The sequence below is a fragment of the Ochotona princeps genome, chromosome 25, assembly GCF_030435755.1.
Source record: "Ochotona princeps isolate mOchPri1 chromosome 25, mOchPri1.hap1, whole genome shotgun sequence".
In the NCBI taxonomy this organism is placed as follows: domain Eukaryota; kingdom Metazoa; phylum Chordata; class Mammalia; order Lagomorpha; family Ochotonidae; genus Ochotona; species Ochotona princeps.
Window position 1 is genome coordinate 22,392,005 of NC_080856.1, and position 22,378 is coordinate 22,414,382.

Genomic DNA, 22,378 nt, shown 5'->3' on the forward strand with positions numbered 1-22,378 from the left:
CCTTTCCCCCGCTTGGAGTCCTCGATGCCTGACTTCAGCCTGGCCCAGTGTCTGCAAACACTGCCATTTGGAATACCTCTTTCTCTCCCTCAATCTCTGTATCATTCAACCTTTCAATTAAGAAAAGTAAATCTTTTATAAAGAGAGACAACTAGAGCAAATTGATTATTATATAGTAAGAGTTTACTCGAATGATGTGTTTCCTACAGTCACACTGTATATTCAGATTTCCACGATCAGTTGTTTTGTGTGGACCAGTAAACCCCTCAGTGATGGCTGGACTCGTTTTCTTCCTATAGTGCTCATTATTTGCTTGGCTGTTTTTCCCTCTTCTCCCTGTGACGTCTCATCACAGCTGATCCTGTTTCCCTGCACACACACTTCTGGATCCCTGTGGCTGGAAGTTTTCCTTCGTGCATAGCTCACATCTTTCGCAGTGAGAGCTTTCTGCTCCACTTATTAGTGCAAATATTTTCTCAATTCTAGGACATAGCACACAACTTTGCTGCTTCATTAATCTGGTGACTCAGTTGTGAGTTTTTGACACAGTTTGCAACAAATAGCAAATATTCAAAAATGTTTAGCAAATAGATCACTTAAGGAAAGGAAAAGCTAGTAGCTAACTCTCTCATGCCACATCCTGAAATCTGTCCCAGTATTGGAAATAAGCTGTGTCATGTTCTGCGAAGAGCCAAATGGAAAATGATGTCCGAGTCCGTGAAATAAGTAAGTTTACTATGATACGTTTGCCTAATAGTCAGCTAGAAGCTTGTACTTGGATTTTTTAAAAAAATTTATTTATTCTTGTTGGAAAATCAGATATACAGAGAGGAGGAGACACGGAGAGGAAGATCTTCCATCTGTTGGTTCACTCCCCAAGTGGCCGCAACAGCTGGAGCTGTGCCGAACCGAAGCCAGGAGCCTGGAGCCTCTTCCGGGTCTCCCACGTGGGTGCAAGTTATCAAGGCGTTGGGCCATCCTCGACTGTTTTCTCAGGCCATAAGCAGAGAGCTGGATGGGAAGCAGGGCCACCTGGATTAGAACTGGCACCCATATGGGATCCTGGCACATGCAAGGCAAGGACTTTAGCCACTAGGCTATTGTGCTGGGTCCAGCTTCTATTTTGAGTTAAGTTTCCTCCTCATGTCTCTTGTTGGTTTGCCTTCCTGTCTAGAAGAACTACAGTGAAAAGGGGGGATTAATTCTCAGATGAAGGTCTGTGGGCTGTTGGGAGTTGTTAGACAGTCCCGAGTTATCAGGGAGCATGTGTCAGGGCCCTTTGAAGTTCTGAAAAGTGACTGCCATCAAAAAGACTTGCTCTGCTTTAAGAGCACTTCAGAACTGATTTGTTTTTTTCAAGAACTGTTCCATGTGGTTAGTTGGAGACATACTATCTAAATTACTGAGCTATGATTTTATGGTCTCAAAAAAAGTATTATGTGTTCCTATGTCTTAGCTTCTAAAGATAGTTCAAACACGTACTGTAAAATTGTATTGCTGATTGAGCTGATCTTACCTAATTCTTCATCATCCAGTTCCTGCACCCTTGAAAAAATACTCTGTCTTCTGTAGTCTCAAGGTTTTCTTCCCAGTACTAGTGATAGAACATGTACTTCTGTGTTTGTGAATTTCTCTAACAGTTTATATTTGCCTTGGTGAGTGAAATGTCTTGAGCAGCACTTCATCAGTGAGGCACACAATAATAACCTTGTTACACACCTGTTACATTTCTTTCTGTCTCAGATTTATGGCTGGAAAATATGAGGCATATTGGGTAAATGGATGGTGAAACTGGAATATAAATCCTATGCCTGTAATTTTTTTTTACATTTTCTTTGCTTCCCATGAGTCATCAGCTTCTCTTAATGAGCATTGATCACTTCGGCTATCCCCAAAATATCTTGCAATTAAGTCATTCTTTTAAAAAAGAAAAAAAAGATGGAGTCGTTCGTAGCTGGTGTCCCTTTTAAGATGGCATGAGTTCCAGTGGGCTGTCGTGTGAAATCACTTCTTAGGACAAGCGACTCCAGCAGCATGTTATATTCTGTAGAACCCGGGCTAGGCAAGAGGAAGCTCTGATTTGCTCAGGATGTTTGTTCAGCATTTGAGAAGTTCAAAGGTCAGAGGGGGAGGGGATGTTTTCCTTCGATGTTGTCATTAAAGAAGAAAATTTCATGGGAAACCTGTTTTATATCAGGGTGGGAAAGAGCGAAATGTTTAATGTATAATTTGGCTCCTACAATCAAAGTAAAGGCTGGCCCATGATGCGATGTGAGGTCGTAGAGAATTGTGAGGGAAGTTATAGATGGCGGGTGGTTTCTATGTCAGACTGTCAGGCCCATTAATAACACAGGCTCCATTTTATTGAGCACTTACTATGAAGAAGCACTTTGCTGAAGTATTCCAACCATATGATTTCATTTCATCTTTACCAAATAGCGCTGTGTAGTTGACGTGGCATTTTTTGGAAAACAAAGTGGCTAAATAACTTGGTTAAAGTCGCGTATGTAGAAAGTGGTAGTTAATTTTCAACCCATTTCTCATACGATAACGCTAGTTCTTTCATCTTCCATGTCCCTGGAAAAGCAAAGACTTGTTTGCCAACATTAGGGCAAACTGATAAAAATTGAGGGAAAACAGATTTTTCCCCCTTTTTAACAAGAGTATATTTACTACTGTGCAAGTAATTTCTTTTTAATGACAAAACAAAACAGAACAAAAATAACCACTTCTCCCTCCTGCTGGGAATGATTTGTCCCTGTAGAAAAAGTAAATACCAATGTCACATTTTCTCATAATTAGTTAACTGAGTGAAGCCAAAGCTACAGGAAAGCTAGCCATGCTGAATCCCAGTGGGCACATTACACTGTGATGCCACATCTGGAAACAGGAGGCCTCTTGCTTGTCGCAAGATGTGCTGGGCTGTCATGGGTGGCCCTGGCCTCTGAGGTCCTGCTGCCCTTCCTCCCTATCGCCTCATTGTTTAAATTGCTCCTGGAGCCACCCTCTGTGCCCAAGCTGCTACGCCGACCCCCACCTGAGCTCTGGCCTTCTCTGTATCTCCTACAAGCCTGCTCTTTTCACAGGCTTCTTACGATGTGCCCCTTGCTGCCTTTAATGGGGCTGGCACATTGAGGGGAGTGTATCCTCCAACCAATATCTGTTCACTTGCAGAATAAAAGGCAGCCATGGATCCTGCTCCAAGGAAAGCTAACCATCTGCCATCCATGGGAGTACCCGAGGTAGGCTTCCCTGTGTTCCTGCCTCCCAGACTGGTCAGCCCTCAGGTATTCCAGTGTGAGTGCAGCAGATTCCGTAATGGCTGTTGTATTGCAATAATGCCAGAACAGATGAAACCAGTGGTAGTGGGGTATCCAGGAAAAGAACCGTAACAAGCACAATGGAGAGAAGCCAAGGACGAATCCATGATCAAACCAAGAAGCAAGGACACACACATTATGGTGTGATCCAAAGCTTTTGGAGGCATCGGCAGCTGTCCTTGGCTGATTCAGCTCTTGCTCTCTCAAATATGCATCTTTATCTATTTAATTGTACCAAAATAGATAATATTTATAAATGGTTATCATTTATCTTCTCACTGAAGTGATAAGCAGAAGAAACTATTGTATAGCTGGCCTCCAGATTAAGAAATAGACCAAAAAAAGTGAAATCTGGTAGCTTCATGTTGTTTGCTTTTCTTTCTTTTAAAAAATGTTGGCTTATTTATTTTGATTAACTGAAAGGCAGGGAGAGGGAGAAAGAGCAAATAAGAGATTTCCATCCACCGATTCACACCCAGAATGCCCATGGTAGCCAGGGCTAGCCCAAAGCGAGGTGGCAGGGACTTTGTGTCTCCCACGTGGGTGGAATGGACCCAAGCATTTCATCCATAACCTTTGGCCTCCTGGAATGCGTGAGGAGGAGGCTGGATTAGAAATGATATAGTTGGGACTCAAAGCAGACACTCCAATATGGAACATGTGTGTGCCCCAAGCAGTAGCTTAGCCCACTGCACCACAATGCCAACCCCGTGGTTACCTCTCTTATTCCATTTTCTGGCCTTTGGTAAATAAGAACTAGTTTGTCCTTAGGTGAATAACATGCATGTTTTATTTTACTGCTTTACTACTTGTGTGTACATATCACATATGTTTATACAGGAGTAACTTTATATGCACACTCATATGTGTGAGTATTTTTGTCTGTTTTGAAAAACTAAAATGTGAATCATCGTGCGTGGCTTTGAGTGATTTGCTTATTTCATTCCAAATGATGGTTTGGTGATTCTCCTTATGAGTGCCATATGAAGAGTTGTTCTGTGTTATTCTGTCATAGGGATATACAGCAATTCCTGTACCTGTGCTCTGACGAATGTTTATGCAGACTGAACCGAGGGTTTTGGTCTTGTTATCGTGAGCAATCCAGCATGGATTATTCTAGTATGCATGTGCACGAACTTTCCGTACGCACAACTACCAGTTCCAATGTCATTTATTCCCTTTACTGACTTGCAAAGTATCTTCTGTTTTCCTGCCTCATACGTGTGGATTTCTATGCTCTCTGCTGTTTTACTGATCCACATAGTTCTTCATGCACCAATAGTCTATTGCTTTGATTGATTCACTTTGGTAGAAATCCAAGTTTCTGGTGGAGGACATACCTGGAAATATGTTGTTACTTAGGATTGTCTTGGTCATATCATAGATTATATTGTTTCAAATACATTTTAGAACCAGCTTCATTAAGTTTTATGTTGAAATTTTTATGGAAATCTCATGAATCTATAAATCTACACACAAAATTGATAAAGGATCATGTTTCCTTTTCCAACTGTGTCTTTTGTGTGAATTGGCCTTTTTAAGTGGCTGTCAATAGAATTTTATCATTTTCTTAATGAAGGGTTAGATCAATGGTTAACCATGGTCCTAGGTATTCTTTGTATGTTAAATCATGTTATGATTCTGTAATTTTATTTTCTGAGAGATCTTTTATAGCATAATGAGATGCAATTGACTTTTATAGTCTTCTTTCTATATAAATACTTCTGCTGAACTTAGAATTTGTGAGATGCACCTAAAGGATTTGGGGTTGTTGTTGGAAGAGTATTTTACATAGGTAGCATCACTTACAGATAGATCATTTTATTTTCCTTCTAATCACTGTGTATGTTAAATCTTTTTGTGGTACTTTCTACACTGGCTAGAATATTCAGCTCAGATTTAATTAGCAGTTCAGGTCTTGTTCCTGTACTAGGTGCCATAGTCACCATAAATTGGAGGTTTACTGGTAGGTGGCAAATATATATATTCCTTCTAACCCCCGATGTATATATTTTAAAGAACTTTCCCTTCAATCAAATACAGTAAGTATTTAATGTTTATTCAGATATTGGATTTTATTGAATTCATTTTCCTTTATCTTTTAGGGTGATATTTTTCCTTTAAACTATTAATATGATTCATTTTGTTAACTGATTTTGTAATGGAAATCAATATGAGATTAGCTCAAATCAGTTATCATACTTATTTCCTTTATACATTGCCAGATGTGGCTTGCCAGTATTTTATTTAGAAGTTAGATCCATCTTCTTGAGTAAGACTAGCCTTTAGTGTTCGTGTTATATAATGCACGTCCTATAGCATTCCTATTGTATAGTGCATGTCCTATATTCCTAATTGGGGAAAATGGATTGGGAAGGGTTTCTTCTTTAATCTCTGGAATAACTTTGTACAGCACTTGATGTATCTATTTCTGGAATATTTGGTGGGCTAATATTATTCTCCTTTCATAAGAGAGAAAATGAAGGTATAACATAGCAAATAACTTGTCCAAGATCACCTACATTGTTAGTAGGGATTAGAGATAGGCTGAAGCCTCAGGTAAAAGTTGTAAAGTCAGGTAACCTGGATTCAGATCCTATTAAGCATTCTTCTGTCAGAAGCATTGTGGAAGTTTGAGCTCATATAACAGCAAAAGATGATTCTAGTTTTGAATGGAAAGTCCTTTTTGTTAGATAGGAATTGCTCAGTAAAGATGAAAATACGTTTTTTTTTAACTTGTAAGCTATTGCATGATGTTGAAAGATGTTTCTGATATATATTCTTGACCTAATTCTTCTACCCCCATTCTTCGAAGTCTAAGAAACAAGGGTTTATTTCCAATAATAACCCTCATTGTTTAATTAGTGTTCTTGAAAGGTAGCTCTTTCCTTGAGTAAATATCACAAGGAAGGAGACCATTACGACCAGAAGAATGGGGTGGGTTAAGAAAGTTAGCTGTTTCCCCTTTTCTTTAAATTACTTCTTAGTAAAGCTTGATTGGTAAGCTTGGCTGATAGTGCCGATGGAAACATCTGCTCTGCCAGGAGAGGTTGACAACACTGGTCACCATAGTGTGCGACTTTGCAGTGACTTTGGGCTATGTGATGCACAGTTGTTCCAGTGTTCTCTTCTGCCCCAGATCTGGTTTCTTTCCATGGAATCCCCTGTTGGCTTTCTAATTAGATTTCAACTTTTTTAGTGCTCACTCTCCTGGCTTGTAAATTCTTTCTACTCTCCTGCTTCCAGGGCCCTCTCTCTTGGCATTCATGCAGACATATGGTACCATACCACTTCCAACCATCCGTCTGGTACATCATCTTCATTACTCTTCCTTCCCTGTGCTCATTAATTCCCATGTCTTGGAATCGCCTCCATGGATTCTAAGGACAAGCAATCATACATTTTCCTGACAACTTCCAAAGCCCATGATTTCTCTTTCTTCATTCACTCCTTTCTGAGTGTATTCTAAATACTTCCCTCTTAGGTGGCACTGCTCTTCTGTGTGTCTATAAACACAGTGAATAGAGGCACTGCCCTGTTCTATGCTGTACCTTGGCACAGAATTGATTCTCTGTATGCAAATCCTCCTGTTAAACTTGCTGCAGGATGTGGTGTTGGCAAACTGAAGCTTCCACCACACATCTTGGAATCCCATTGCAGCCTCATTAATATTGTTCCCTGTTGCAGAAGGTAGGTCAGTCTTGCTCCTTTTTTTTTTTTTCAGAGATTCCATTAGTAATGTGCTGACAAGATGGCCTTTTACGGTAGTCTCCATGGGTGCTCGCCAAAGACTGAATTGAAGGTAATAAGAATGGCAGCATATTAGCCTTGGTTGATTTTTCACAAATCTTAGGAAAATAGACTATCCACTGCCAACTAAAATACAAAATAAAACAAAGTAATCAGACAAAAGGAACAAACAACATTAAACAAGATGCATTCTTGAGATTTCCAAGGATTCGCTTTAGCTGTGTCCTAACCCTGCCTATTCCTTCTTCCTGCCGTTCACTATGTCTCGCTATTTGGTGTAACCATATCCTCCTTTTGATCTTCAAGGCGTCTTCAGAATGCTTTACTGGTCATTATCTGGTTCCCATTTGAAGGCTTGACTGTCAGAGTGCACGGGGCCTGAGATGGATACAGCTGTTTACTGATATTTACCTATGACCTTGCTGTAGGTTTGCCTAGGGATTCAGCTAATATTTAAGTTGAAGTCCTTCAATTACACAGTAAGACATTTCATAAGAAGACAAGCTTCTGAGGCGTGATACTCCTTAGTAAACTTAGTGGAATGTGGTAGCGAAAGTAAAGACTTCCTTTTGTCTTTGCTGGGGTAAAATGCTTAATTTTTCTATTTATCTGATTAATATCTATCATATTCTTCCATGAGAAAGATCTAAAATTACTGGCCAGTTACAATTTAGTTACAAATACGCTTTTAGAATTTTATCTTTTTTTAAACTATGTGTTTTTGCTGTATGTACATTTTGCTGGCACATGTCCCAGAAAATGACCTGTGCTGGATTAACTTTCCTCTACCTTTGATCAAAGGAGAGGTATTTTGGCATATGTTGTTCTCACTTTAAAAAGTGCTTCATGTTTAAAAGTGGCCAGTTTGCTGCAAGGCCGTGATAAAGTGCTTAATGCGCATCCTGATGACCAGATGACCCATAAACTTATCATCTTTCTGAGCTCTAGAACACACTCATCTGTACTTGGATCCTGGCCTTAAATACCATTCCTCCTGGAGTCTTGAAGTTTGGTTAAAACCAATAACCATCCATCACTCTCTGAGCACATCAGATCTGCTTAAGGATATCATGAATGAAATATGAGTGCACTTTTTCAACCTGAGTTCACCTTAGAGTTCCTGAAGGACATTGCTAAATAGCTTCAAGGATAGTGATGTCAGGAAACAGGCCCTGGATGTGCGGGAGGGAAAGCTGAGGCCCGGGTTCTGATGCATCTCTTAGCTACTTGGTCAAAGCTGGTAGACACCGTAGGCCAACAATGCATTCTTCTACATGGCACTGTCCTTCCCAAATGGGGCTCATTGTGACCACTTTAGCCTGTTCATTCATTCTTTACACCCTCTCAGTTTATAGTTTTGTCATTCAAATGCCAAGAAAGCAAATATAAATAAAACTCTTCGATCTAAATTAAACCCTCTGGACATTCTGAGGATGAAGGACCTTCACAGAATGCTGGGATTTCTTTTTAATCTCTTAGGTTTCTGAATCAGTTTGCAACGTGAAAAGCATTTTAATACATATTGCTGCATTCATTCAAATGTTAAGAAGGGAAAAGAACATGTTGCTTAGTATAATGATTTGGAGTTCATGAATTTAGTAAGGTGTAATCAGATTAAAACCTTTACAAACATAAAAAATCATTCCTGTTTGTGCTGGCTTAATATTTGCTGAAAAAATGGTCAGTAGGATTCTGTAATGCAGATACAAGACATGACATGACTTTTTTCCCCCTAGTTTTAAGTGAGTAGTTTGAATCTGACTTTAGATGAGGTACAATATAAAAAGTGTGTTGGCACATTGCATCCAAAGGTGATGCTATGAATTTATAACTAGAGAGAACATTAACTTTGAATTGTAGAGATTGGCAAAAAATGTATTTTCAAGAACTTCTTCTGTTGCCCCTGTGATTTTCAGTATATATTTCATACTGCTGGCTGGCTGGTTGACCGTAGTGTATGGTGGCTGTGGGCAAGTGTGGGTTTTGGGGCCTTCAACCTGTGAGATTGATTTAATTAACACAGTGTTCAAAGTCAGTTCATTAACCCATACAATTGATTTTACAATTGATCTGAGCCGTACTACCCACATTATCAAAAGTAATGTGTATCGTTATCTATTAGATTAAACTAATAATAGAAACGCAATGGAACTTTGGTGCCTCTAGTAAACTTCATTGCATTTCCAGAGGTTAAAATATTTGTAACTTCTGATTGCCAAGTACAGCAGGGACCAGCAGAGTGGGCTTTGTTCTACTCCCTATAATCTAGAGTTTGAAGTATATTAAAATTATAGCTGTTTGCATAAGCAGGCTACATATGTCAGCTAAACAGGTATTAAATAGCTTATTAATTTCCCTTACTGTCAAGTTTTCAATGAAAGATGTAGTTTAGACAAAACAAAGAGAAAAATGTGAAAACAGCGAAAACAAAACACGGTTTGCATGTTTATGGTGTATTGCAGAAATGAAAATTTAGATACATGAAACAACCATGCAGCTTAGCAGTAACAGCTGAATACATGGTGTGCTTCGGAGAGGCATCTGGTCCCTGCACTGTTTATAGCCAATCCCAGTGGTGAATAGAAGGAGTGGAGCTGACTGTTTCTGATGCAAACACATCCTGATCTCTGGCAGCAAGGTAGATCGTTTCTGCCAGAACAGAACACTAGATGGGGACTGTCTGGTATTTTTTTTTTCTTCATGCAGAAAGCATCTTCCCTGCTAATGGGAGGTTCGAAAGGATTGCTGCAGCAGATGGAAGGAAACCCATATACATCCATGCATTCAATTAGCAGGAATTAATTGAATTTGGGCATTAGCGGTGTCATTAGGGAGAAAAGAAAGCTGTTCTGTCTCCTATCTCTAGTTACATACTCTTAAGACAGATGTGGCCTGGGTTTTGCGTGAAAGACCACTGCAGCTTGGACTCTCCTTTAGATGTTGCTGGTGGATCATGCCCAGTAATGGTCAGTGACAGGAGCATGTACCCTCTCCCCTCCACTCAGGAGTTAGCCTGTGGCAGCCAGATATTATAAAAGGAGCTAGGGGCAGACCCACGCTGGGTAGAATCTATAATACAAACCAACTATCTAACAAAGAATTCCCTAAGAAATTTCTAGAATGTGTAATTCATGAATGCAAAATACAGGAAAGTCAATTTGTAATTAAAAGTAACAATTTTTTTGTGCTCATGGAGGATGGAGGGGCAATACTAAGAAAGGTTAGGTTCACAATACTCATGAACTCGTCATGAGTGGAGTTTTCATGTCTATCTTCTGTCAACTCAATCACTGCTCGCTTGGCTAGCACAGGGCTTGTGCCTTCAGCTGCCAGCAGCCCACTCCTCTCACATATACATAGATTTTCCTGAGGTTGCCTCAGCAGATACATTCTGTCCAATTTGTCTACTTTGTGAGCGGCCAGCCATGGTACAGGAGCAGCAAACTCTGAAGGCTTAGCTCACAAAAATGGAATTCAGTGTCATTGTCAAACATAGCCAAGGTAATCGAACACGTGCTTATAATTGTCAGGATAACCATTGTGAATTATGCTAATGAGGCATAAATGAGAAGCGGTTCGTGAAAATGACTGTGATTAATATCACTTTACGTTGCTGTGCTGAACAAATCCAAGACAAGGTGAGAAAAAAAAAAGAATTAGATATTTCTAAAGATCTCTGAATTTTAATATAGGCCTAGAGGAGTATTTGAGAATTAGAAATTAAATGTGTGATGAGTTATTTATTAAAAACCAAAGCACATATTCTAGATCATTAGTAACATGCAATTCTATACCAATTCTGCACTGTAATGTAACAACTTATCTGAAAACACAATAGCTTCAAACACCACATTGAGCTTTGGTCAAAATCTTCTTTTTGGCTAGTATTCTACAGGGTTAGTTTGTCCCTGCTCCACCAAGAGCCAAAAGATCCGTTTTTGAAATGACCACACGTGTATCTGGTAACTGAGAGACCGGCTTCACGTGGGAGCCTCGGTTCCTCGTGGAATGGTGTCTGGGTTCAAAGAAGATCCCAGTGCACCTCATGTTGCCTTGAAAATCGCAAAGTATTGCTCCTGATGAAATTGAAAGTTTGTCCACGTTTTAAATACAGGATGTAGGCTTCTCACATCTTGATGGAAACAGTGTAATGAAAGATAATGGGGGCTTGTTTTGGAAAGTATAAACTGTCACATCATACATTGAGTCATAGAGTTGATGTTTTCAATTAACGTTGGGATGTGATGATGTCCAACAGCCTTTTTTACTTGTGTCCCTTGTGGGGCTGTATAATGCATACAGCGTCATCTGGTTTGTGTCATGAACGTCTCAGGAGAAAAATGAAGAAAAGCTTTGTGATGCTTATCTGAACAGTTTTCTTGCAGGCGAAAGAAGAAAATTAGGCATATGATGTATGTACTTTCCAACAGCAGTTTGTGCTTTTCAAAAGCAACCACAGTATTGTCTTCCAGTTGGCACTCTCCTCTTGGCAATATATGCATACCATATGTTGAGATGAGAGTTCCATGGCCTTTCTGCTTGAAGGTGGACAAGCTTGGGAATTCAGCAGAAATAATACTTTGTCATTTACGAGGCAAGGCGAGGTTACCTCCACTGCGTTTTCCTGGAGTGCAGACACTCACCGGTGAGGAGGTCCAGGCAGTCGCTGGAAAGGCCAGATCACGCTGAGGGACCAAAGCTCCCCGCTGAAGGCAGTCCTGCCCAGTTAGCTGCATATGGCTGCCCGAAGTGCAGATACTCAGAGAAGTAAAGTGTTCTTAGTGAAGCTGCATTTTGAGATCGTTTGCTATGCATTAGTGGAAAATGAGTGTGTCATTTGTGTAGTATTAAGAATGATTTCGAGTTTATTCTGATACGTCATTACAAATCTTCAGTGTTTTAGTCTTGATTGTGGCAAGTTACTCCTGGCATGTCTTGTTTCTAGTTGCCAGATACTTCTCTAGGCCTATGTTAAAATGCAGAGATCTTTAGAAACATCTAATTCTTTTTTTTTTCTCACCTTGTCTTGGATTTGTTCAGCACAGCAATGTAAAGTGATATTAATCACAGTCATTTTCACGAACCGCTTCTCATTTATGCCTCATTAGCATAATTCACAATGGTTATCCTGACAATTATAAGCACGTGTTCGATTACCTTGGCTATGTTTGACAATGACACTGAATTCCATTTTTGTGAGCTAAGCCTTCAGAGTTTGCTGCTCCTGTACCATGGCTGGCCGCTCACAAAGTAGACAAATTGGACAGAATGTATCTGCTGAGGCAACCTCAGGAAAATCTATGTATATGTGAGAGGAGTGGGCTGCTGGCAGCTGAAGGCACAAACCCTGTGCTACCCAAGCAAGCAGTGATTTTTTCATTGATGGAGGCGAAGCAGAAGGACTTGACTTATGATGAGTTCAAGAGAATTACGAGTGTAACTTTTACCGTGCTAGTTCTATCCCATGTCTTCATTGACACAGAACTATAAATTGACTTTATTTTGCATGTCATGCTTTCATGACCCTCCAGGGAAGTTTTAGTTTGATTTAATTTTTGACTGTCCTGCTCCAAGTTAAACAAAGGAGAAACAGCATAACTTGATGGCAAGTACTCTGACCTGGGGGGGGCGGGGGGGGAGGCAGCACATAAACAAAGCAGGATTTTCTCTGGATTGATTTGTTAACTTCGTGTGTCACCCTGGAAAGGTCAGTCCAGATGTCAAGTCTCACCCTCTCCACCCACCAACTGAAAGGGTTGCAAGCAGGTCAAACTCAGCCTTGGAATGTAACTACTTTTAAAAAGAAAGAAGTTTAACATTGTTGTTTTGGGTTTATACATGAAAATTTAAAAAAATTACTATAGAGTAAAAAGTACAGAGAAGATGTCAGACAGATGTGTTTCCAGTTCACAATAAATAACTAATTTCTTAAGCATTTCCAAGCCATTGCTTGCTTATTAGTTCTTCTGTTTTGTTTTTTTACTTTCAGTTTTCTTTTCACCTAAAGTGTTTTAAAAAAAACGCTGCTTAGATCATGGCTACTGTGAACCGATGACAAATAATTTGTGGTAATTTCTGGAAAAATGAAAAAAAAATCACTGAACTTGAATGAAAAGAGACATAAATGCTTCAACATTGTGATTCTATCTTTTATACAATTTTGGATTTATTGCAGTTGGCTTATTGAGAATCACAAACATATTATATGAGTAGCTTTTCCCAGTGGTGTATACCTTTTGTTCTGAAATAGGCCCATCTACAAAGAAAGAATTACATTCTTAAAGCAGCCCTTCAGAAATACTGATGTATCAGATTGTAGAGCGCTCATTGATTTTACTCCAACATCTTTCTTTTCCTGTGTGACAGGTTGGAAATACCAATCTTACAGATTGTCCTACATAGATGACTTTAATGGTCTCAGTCCTTGTATTCGGAACTTATTTGCAAGGCGGAACCTCAATAGAAATGCTTTAAATTTTCACTTTTCCAAAGAGAGAAATAAAGCTTGATAAACTGTTTGGCTCTAGGTTATAGCTTATTAATCATGGTCACAGAACATAAATCTAAGAAATCTGAATCAGAATATTTTTTAAATGTTCATTTTCCTCCGTTACTTGGAAGGCAGAAAGAGAGTGAAAAAGAAACACCCAGACACATCTGTTTGCTGGGTCACTCTACAAATGCTTGCAGCAGCCAGGGTGGACACATGCTAAAGGCAGGAGGCTCGGACAGCACCTCGGTATCCCATGTAAGTGTCAGGAGCTTAAGCATTTGAGCTGTGATCTGCAGCCTCACCAAATGCCTTAGGAGGAGACGTGAAAGGATGTGGAATAGCCAGGACTCAAACTGGTCTGGTGTGAAATGTGGATGTTCAAAGCAACAGTGTCTGCCCCAAGATGAAGTGTCATCTAGTCCTTCGTAATTATGAAGTGAGAACTTCTTTTGGGCTCCTTGCCAAATATGAACTCTGTGACAAGATGAAGTTTATTTTGTACACTGCTGCATTCTCCATTTCAAATAGGGTCTGGGACAACTGGAGGAGTTGGAGTCCTGGCCTATGGTTACTGCAGTATCAAAGCACTTTGTACTGGATAACGTATACATGATGGAAATTAAGTTCTCACAGTTTTGGAGGCTGAGAAGGCCAAGATCAAGGTGCCTTCATTTTTGATGTCAAGCAAAGGCTTGCTTATAGTTCCGAGATTTCAGCTTGTTACTGTGTCCTCCCATGGTGGGAAAAAAAAATGAGGATGGGAGTAGCATGCCTGTGATACTGGTATCCAAAATGGGAGCTGGTTCATGTCCTAGCTGCTCCACTTCCCATCCAGCTCTGTGCTTGTGGCCTAGGAAAGCAGTCGGCGATGGCTCAATCTTTGTGTCCCTGTACCCATGTGTTAAACCCAAGAGAAGTTCCTGGTTCCTGGCTTCAGATCAGCTCAGCTCTGACCATTGCAGTCACTTGGGGAGTTAACCAGTAGGTGGAAGACCTATCTCTACTGCCATCTGAAAATTTTCCTTGTGAATAAAAATCAGTGAATCTAAGAGGAAAGGAAGGAGGGAGGAAGAGAGGAAGGAAGAAAGAAGAAAGAAAAGATGAAAGCCACATCCTCACATAGTATAAGATATGGAAGGGCCAAATGGGTCTCCAAAGCTTCCTTTAAAATGGAGTTGATATCTTCATGAAGATGGAACTTTTATTCTGTCACCTCTCAGAGGGCTCTACCTGTGAATGTTGTCACATTGGGATAAAGTTCAAGGTAGACTTTTGGAATGTGTTAACATTGAAATCACCGTGGCTATCTTCTTTCTTGAGATTGCTTTTGATAAAAGTCATCTTGGTCTTCTATACATGAACTGTCAGGCATCCAGGTCTAACAAAGAAGGAAGAGAAGCAGTTTCCTTCTAGGGCTCCTGCCTACCCAGTCGTGTTAATCTTTCTTGAGATGCACAATGGACAGAAGTTACATGAGTTTGTAATGCTAAAACAGAAAATAAACTATTTCATATGTGTGCATGTTCAAAAGGACAAACATCTCCATCCTCTGCCCTCTAACATTTATGTCTTCATACATAACTGTATGGAACTTAGTTTTCCAGAAAAGTTAGTGTTCATCTGCTTAGTCATCTTTGTGCACAGTCAGCAATTTGACTTCCTTTGCTTCATTGAATTTTCAAGCATTGCATTCCTTGCAGGAAAGAGTTTTGCATGAGAGCATTTTTGGAAATGGCAGGAGGACAGCCTTGGAGTCCAAGAAATAGCAAAGAATATACTGTAATCATAACCACCCATTATGTGTTTTTAACTTGATCTTCCAAAGGTTATTATCTGGATTTGAATACTGATGAGTTCAGATACTCTTTAAGCAGAGGAAATGTTAAATTACCATCTTCACAGGGAAGGACATTAATCCAGAAAGTGAAGTGAGGCTTGTTCCTGATAATTTTTGCGCAGTAGCTACCCTTGGGTATACTGCTTGACTTAAAAGTAACATTCATACCTTGCTTATCCAGCACACTTGGCATTATCTGCAGTTATCATTCTGATATATGATCTGCCTTCATGAGAACTTGAAACTGGAAGACTGCTGAAAATCAGCAAACAAAAACAATAATTAATGTTAATGATATAGGACAGAAGTTGGAGAAGACTGGACTGTGGTTGAACTGGAAAAAAAGCAACTAGGAGCATGACAGTCACTCTGTTCCCACAAAGTGAAGAACAGAATCCAATTGACCTACTAAAAAATATTTATCTGTTCCTGTTTTTAACTCTTCAGTAGGTTCCCATCACCTGCAAGAAGCAACCCTGGTGCCCTGTCTTGGCATAAGGGATGCTAGCTAAAGTGATTGCTGTGCAGCCCTGCTGTATGTTGCTTGAGGCTCCTTTCCATTGTCGGTGTGGCAGTGTTGAGCTCTCAACCGGCTCCCTCGGACTCCATGACAGTTAATACCCATGTCTTCCTTCATGTCCTTTCTTGGTCTTGCAAATTTCTTACAGAAAAAAGAAGATTCTTTGCTAATTAATTCCACTTATCAGATAATTGACTTAAACGTCACTTCATCTAGGAACTGTTCTTTGAAATCCATTCCTGGCCAAGAAGTTAACGGATCATTCCTTTCTTGCCTCGTCCCCCTCTTTCTCTTCTTTCCACCATCCCTCCCCCTCTCCCTTTGCTCTGGGAAGCTCTTTCCTCATCTTGATATACTGCTTGTTTACCCAAAGTTTATTACCTAATTGCCTCAAATTAATAACTGCTTTTTCTTTTTTTCACCTCTTTCTGTTCCTCTTTTTCTATTATTTTCTCCCTCCCTCTCACCCTCTCTTCAGCCCTCTCTCACTCATTTTTTTCTGTGAAACTCTGACAGATGGTTCCGAGTGGTCTTGAAGAAGTCGGCTCAATGCTTTGATTTTGAACTTCCCTGCTGGAATTCCAAAGCTTTGCATTAACTGCTTCCTAACACAATTTCTGTAACATTATTGCTTTCCTAATATGGATATTCCTCTTAAATCAGGAGAATAGCTTATAGTATAAAGGTGCAAATTGATTTGTTTTCCCACTTCGATGATTGTTAATGCTTCCTCCAGCCTGTATTCCCTGTTTCTTGTTGTGGGGTTAATGTCTTGGGCTTAACCACCTTCCCAATGGTGCCATCTGTACCTTTTATCTGATAGGAGCTTTAAGCAGATGAGCATTTGTCCAATTTCACCCTAATTGGAAGACTTTTTCATCAAGAGGGCCTCCATTAGGGTGCTGAATGGGCCATTACTAGCTCTGCGCTCCAAGAAGAGTTGCTTCAATCCAAACCCCCGTATTTTCTTTCATAAAACAAATGAGAACTAGAGTTCACAGGTTCTTTTTATACTTATTATATTCATTTCATCTCAGTTATCCTCATCTCTCTCTCTCCTGGCTTCTTTTATCTGCTTGCTTTCTTCTCAGGCAGTTCAGCAACTAAGTGATGTGCTCTGCTGTGTGCAAAGTGCTGGGTTAGGATTCCCAGGAAGACAAAGAACAGAGCACTCCAGCTTGCTGCAGAGAGGAAATTCGTTCACTCTGTATTCAGTTCTCTTGTTCCATCCCTCTCTGCCTCACACCAGGAAGTTGCCTTGCTTGGGTTTGTAAGTTTTCAGATTTTCTGTTGGGTCAACAAAAAGGTGTGCAATGATATACCAGTGAGTGGGTTACACATACGTGTGTGCTTTTACGTCTGCTCACCCAGCCTGAACTCACAAGTGCCCAACAGAAAAGCTGTAAGAGCTGCGGTGGTGGCAACCAGTGGTTCCATGTACTTTGATGCTTGACACTGCGTTTTTGGTTGACGTCAAATGAGAGGTTTCTCCAACAAGAAGAATCAGGTGTCACGTTGCAAAATAAATTTAAATTAGTTTGCTTCTAAAACTACATGACAGTTAAGCCTTTACACAATCTAGATTGTGTAGTTTCAGAAATGACAACTGTCGCATTTATTTTTCTAAAAGAATCACTTCTATCCTGACGCAGAATACGGATCCTCAGAAACTGTGGAAAAGTGGCAACAAAAGATAAAGTTATTTTGGTACAAACAAGTGTTAAAATGCATGTACTGTTCTGCCTCCCCCCCCCCCATATGCCTTTTCTATCAGTTTTATAAAGTCCCCCCATAAAAACACTGCATTTAAAAATTTCCTCTACATCAATTTCGGTTACCTTGTATTTCATGTTCAATGAACGTTAAGGAAATATTTATCAGAGGGAGAGAAAGAGCTGGTTCAATCCCCAAATGTCCACAACAGGTGGGCTGGGCCCAGAGCTAAAACCAGGATGCAGGGATTAGGTCCAGTTCCTCCACGGGTGGCAGGAACCCAGCCATGATGGCCGTCTTGGTTGCCTCCCAGGATCTTCACTAGCAGGAACCGGAAGTTAGGAGGCTGAAGTGAAACCCAGCATTCCTATGTGGATGTGAACATTGCAGCCACCAAGCAAACCATTCACCCATCGTCTTCCCTTTAAGAATTGTAATTGTCGTTAGAAGCTCTTATATTCTTTTTACCATTTAAAGATGTTATTTTCTCATTCCACTTCTGAACTCCACTTAGCGTAAACCAATACATGACTTCTGCTTTTTTTGTTTCAAGTCTACGTGTTTTTCTAAATAATTTAAGTGACCTAAGATCTTCAGGCATCTTTCCATATCATTCACCAGTGAATCTGATGCCAAACGCATGCCTATTTCCCCCAGAAAATAGTTTTTTTTCTTTTTTGTTATGTCTAGTTTGCTTAATATTTATAAAAGTAGGCATTTTCTCCCTTAAAAAAGCAAACAGAAAAGATCACTGATTGCTTGAACCCTAAGAGACTGAATAGAGGGAACTGAGTGGATGGGAGTAAACGCATTGGCTATGCATCTGTCACAGGCCTGGGAAGCTGGCAGACCTCCCAGATACCTGCAGTCACCCCTTGAGGTTCACACTTGCTCTTTTCACAAATGTGAACAGAGAAGCTAAGAAGGATTAAATGGTTTGCCCAACCTCCCAGACCTTTACATGCCCAGAATAAGATATGAGCCCAGTCTGCATGATTATAAATCCTTTGTTATTTCTGTAAACCAGCACTAGAGAGGGGTGGACCTAGAGTCTACACTGATTTATGGGGAGGACCTTAGAGTACGGTAGTACTCAAGATTGTACCTAAGTTAGTTTGATCAAAACTCAACCACTGGTCTTCTTCTCCTTCTCTGGTTTTGGTCCCCAAACATAGATTACTTCTCCAAAATACAACCCTAACCCTTTGTAATGGTTTAATGACAGAGTCTTTTACTAATGGGGCATCTCTCTTTTGTTTTTCACAGCAATTTTGCAGGCAGTAGTAGCTGGTGATCTTATGAAGGTAAGATATCCTCCTACCAAAACCTTGGTGATTCTTTAAGAACTTTAACTCAACATCATTTCTCACCACATTTTCATGGCTTTGCATATCATATGTCATGTGCTAACTGCCTTGCTGCGTAAAAGGAGGAAGGATGCTCTTAAGAGTTGATCAGACAGGAAGGGAGAGCCTAGTAGGAACCTCATTAGCACATTGGTTGTGCTAAGCAACAAGACATTTACGTGGATTCGTTAAAGTGTTTTTCTTTTTTTCCGTTTTTTTTTTGGGGGGGGGCGATACTTATTTAAATTTGCTGGAAAGGTAGATTTACAGAGCGAAGGAGAGACAGAAAGATCTTCAACCATTGGTTTACTCTCCTAAGCAGCTGCAGTGGCTGGAGCTGAGCCGATCCAAAGCTAGGAACCAGGAGCTTCTTCCTGGTCTCCCACACAGGGGCAGGGTCCCAAGGCTTTGGGCCATCCTCCATTGCTTTTCCAAGCCACAAGCAGGGAGCTGGATGGGAAATGGAGCAGGCAGGACACAAACTAGTCCACATATGGGATCCCAGCACATTCAAGGCAAGGATTTAGCCACTAGGCTATTGCATCAGGCTCAGTGTTTTTCTTTCTAACATCATTTCCTTTCTGTTTTTCTTCCCTCTTTCTCTTCTACATCTCCATTTTTCTGTTCTGAGCAAGAATCATTTGCAAATTAAATATTAAACTTTATGTGTGTGAGACAGAGAGAAAGACACAGAGACACAGAGACAGAGAATAAGCCATAGACTAGAGAACAGAAGATTCCAGGACCACTCTGTGACATGTGAAAGTTGAATGAAAAGCTACTGAACAACTGAGCTACATTAAGAAGCCCGTGGATGAACTTGATGGCTACCTTCATTAAAGCCACATCAGCAAGGAAGGATCTAGGCACGAGTCTGTGTTAAATCATGGTTGGATCTGCCCACAGTGAAATGGAAGACTCATTGCCAGATAATACGGTTGAACTGAATGGTACTCTGTCTGGGAGTTGTGAGGGAAACATGTTAGTTCTTTCTTTCTTTCTTCTCCCCCTACAGTTTGGGAAATGGGAGTCCCCCTAAGTTCTCTACCTCCGTTCAACAACTCTGCAGGTCAGCGTCCTAGGCCATCGTCCAGAAATTCTTTCTCTTGCTTTATGCATCCCCTGATCCCCTCTAGAAACCTTACAGCATCATCTCCATTAACCGTGTAATTCATGTTTCTGCACGGACTGTGAGGACTTGAGGCTAGTGAGTGAATTGTAGTTGTCTTTGTTTCTCTGGCATTTGGGCACGTGGCAATGCTATGGATTTATCTGAAGGTGGGCACGGGACTATGTGTTCTCACCTAATATTGCATTACTTACAATGCCATGAAACCTCACTTCTTCAAAGAAAACATGTTATTTCTGCTTATTTACTGGATTATTTTATCCTTATTTGTCCTCAAACTATTTTTTTAGGGGCTTCAGAAAGGCTCTTATTTTTCTAATATGCTACATTTTGGGGACTAGGATCCCTCTTAGACTTCTTTTTTTAATTTTTAAGAATTATTAGAAAGATGCATTTACAAAGAGAGAAAGATCTTCCATCTGCTGGTTCAGCCACAAGCAGCCTCAATGACCAGAGCTGAACGGACCTGAAGCCAGGAGCCAGGAGCTTCTTCCAGGTCTCCCATGCAGGTGCAGGGTCTCAGGGCTTTAGAACGTCCTCTCCTACTTTTCCAGACCATAAGCAGGGAGTTGGATGGGAAGTGGAGCAGCCGGGACATGAACCCCGGGCCCACATGGGATCCTGGCACTTTTAAGGGGGAGGATTAGCCAGTCAAACCATTGCGCCTGGCCCCTTTTTACTTTTTAGAGTATTTAATATTTCCTGGACTTTGTATCCTCATTTAGCAGCTTTATTCTCAGGCTACAAACTTCTGATGTTCTCCAGTTTTCTTTCTTATGCGGGGACAATTGATTGGATCTGTTTACAAAACAAAGAAAGGTACTTCCAGGCAAGGGTACAGGAATTCCTTTTGTTTTAAGTCAACTCCCTCTTACTGCTATTATGTAAATGCACTAAACCCTCCTCCCCATGCCCACTTGACCCTCAGTCCTTACAAATCTGATGCTGTTAATAAGTTTTGCTATTGACCTCCAATCAATAGTCCTTGTGTATGGCTATCGGCTCCTTGTACCAAGTCCTTCACTGCCAGACACTTCACTCTCCTATAGAAGTCACTACACTGGACCTGGTACGGTGGCCTAGTGGCTAAAGTCCTTGCCTTGCATGAGCCAGAATCCCATGTGGGCGCAGGTTCATATCCCAGCTGCTCCACTTCCCATCCAGCTCATAGAGGTCCAAGGCCTTGGGACCCTGTACCCATGTTGGGGCCTGGAGGAAGTTCCTGGCTCCTGGCTTCAGATGGGCTCAGCTCAGGCTTGAGCTGGCCACTTGAGGAATAAATCAACAGCTGGAAGATCTTTCTCGTGTCTCCTCTCTGTAGATCTGACTTCCCAATGAAAAATAAATAAATTTGGAAAAAGAAAAAGGGAAAGAAATTGCCACACTGTTCATATCACATTTGTTTTCACCTCACAGATCAACTCTAGCCTTTTTGGTTCTGTGTTGGATGATTTACAGAAACGATCGTGCTGAAGAGATGGTGTGTGTGTGTGTGTGTGTGTGTGTGTGTGTGTGTCTGGGGGACATGTGGGGGGGGATGAGTGCCAAGGAGGAAGCTTTAGATCTGCTGCTGAAGTTCATTAGACATTGAAGAACAACTGAAGGACATAAGATAGGCACTTGGCTGCCGGACACCAAGCTATTGCTGTTTATAGCTGCAATTATTCTGTCCCTTGAGACAGAACACTTCACCAGCTTGGTGAGGCATTTGTCCTCCTCACACCGCCCCTTCTCCCTCGAGGCAGAGACCAGTGCTCACCAGAGGAAAGAAAGTCATTCAGCATTTTTCACTTTCCTTCGCTGGTCAATACGGAGACCCTCCTCCGGGGCTGCATGAAACCCCGGCCATCTGTTTGAGTGATAACGTGGTACATCCAGTCTGCTTCACCTCTCTGCCTTTTCTCTGTGTCCTTTGAGGCTGGAAACATTCGTGGTTTGTTACATTCCCCTTATTTTATCACCGGTGAGCTGTTATCTTTGTTCCGGATTCTGCCTGAGCATCTCTCGTTATGTTTCTGTTTCAGCTAATAGAGAGCTATAAAAATGGAGGCAGCCTGCTAATTCAGGGACCAGACCACTGTTCACTTCTTCACTACGCAGCTAAAACCGGCAACGGAGAGATTGTGAAATATATCCTTGACCACGGTGAGTAGCTGCAGCAAATGTACCGAGGGTCATTGCTCCATAAATTACGGTGCATATCCTAAGTTGACTTTATGTGGGCTGTCTTCAGAACTGCGTAAACACCCTTCAACTTTGACCCGACGCCC

The 22,378-nt window shown here is 40.9% G+C and overlaps 1 protein-coding gene across 4 annotated transcripts in view; it reads left to right on the plus strand.

The window, feature by feature from the left end:
* The window catches only part of DGKI (diacylglycerol kinase iota), a 402,429-nt gene that overhangs the window by 361,716 nt on the left and 18,335 nt on the right, over positions 1-22,378 (plus strand). For 2 of the 4 annotated variants that reach the window (XM_058654978.1, XM_058654979.1), the window contains 2 exons: positions 18,900-18,937; positions 22,133-22,253. In XM_058654978.1, the coding sequence (XP_058510961.1) occupies positions 18,900-18,937; positions 22,133-22,253 (159 nt within the window). Of the gene's footprint in view, positions 1-18,899; positions 18,938-22,132; positions 22,254-22,378 lie in introns of those variants that run through there. The other 2 variants (XM_058654980.1, XR_009244222.1) reach the window with 2 other exon arrangements.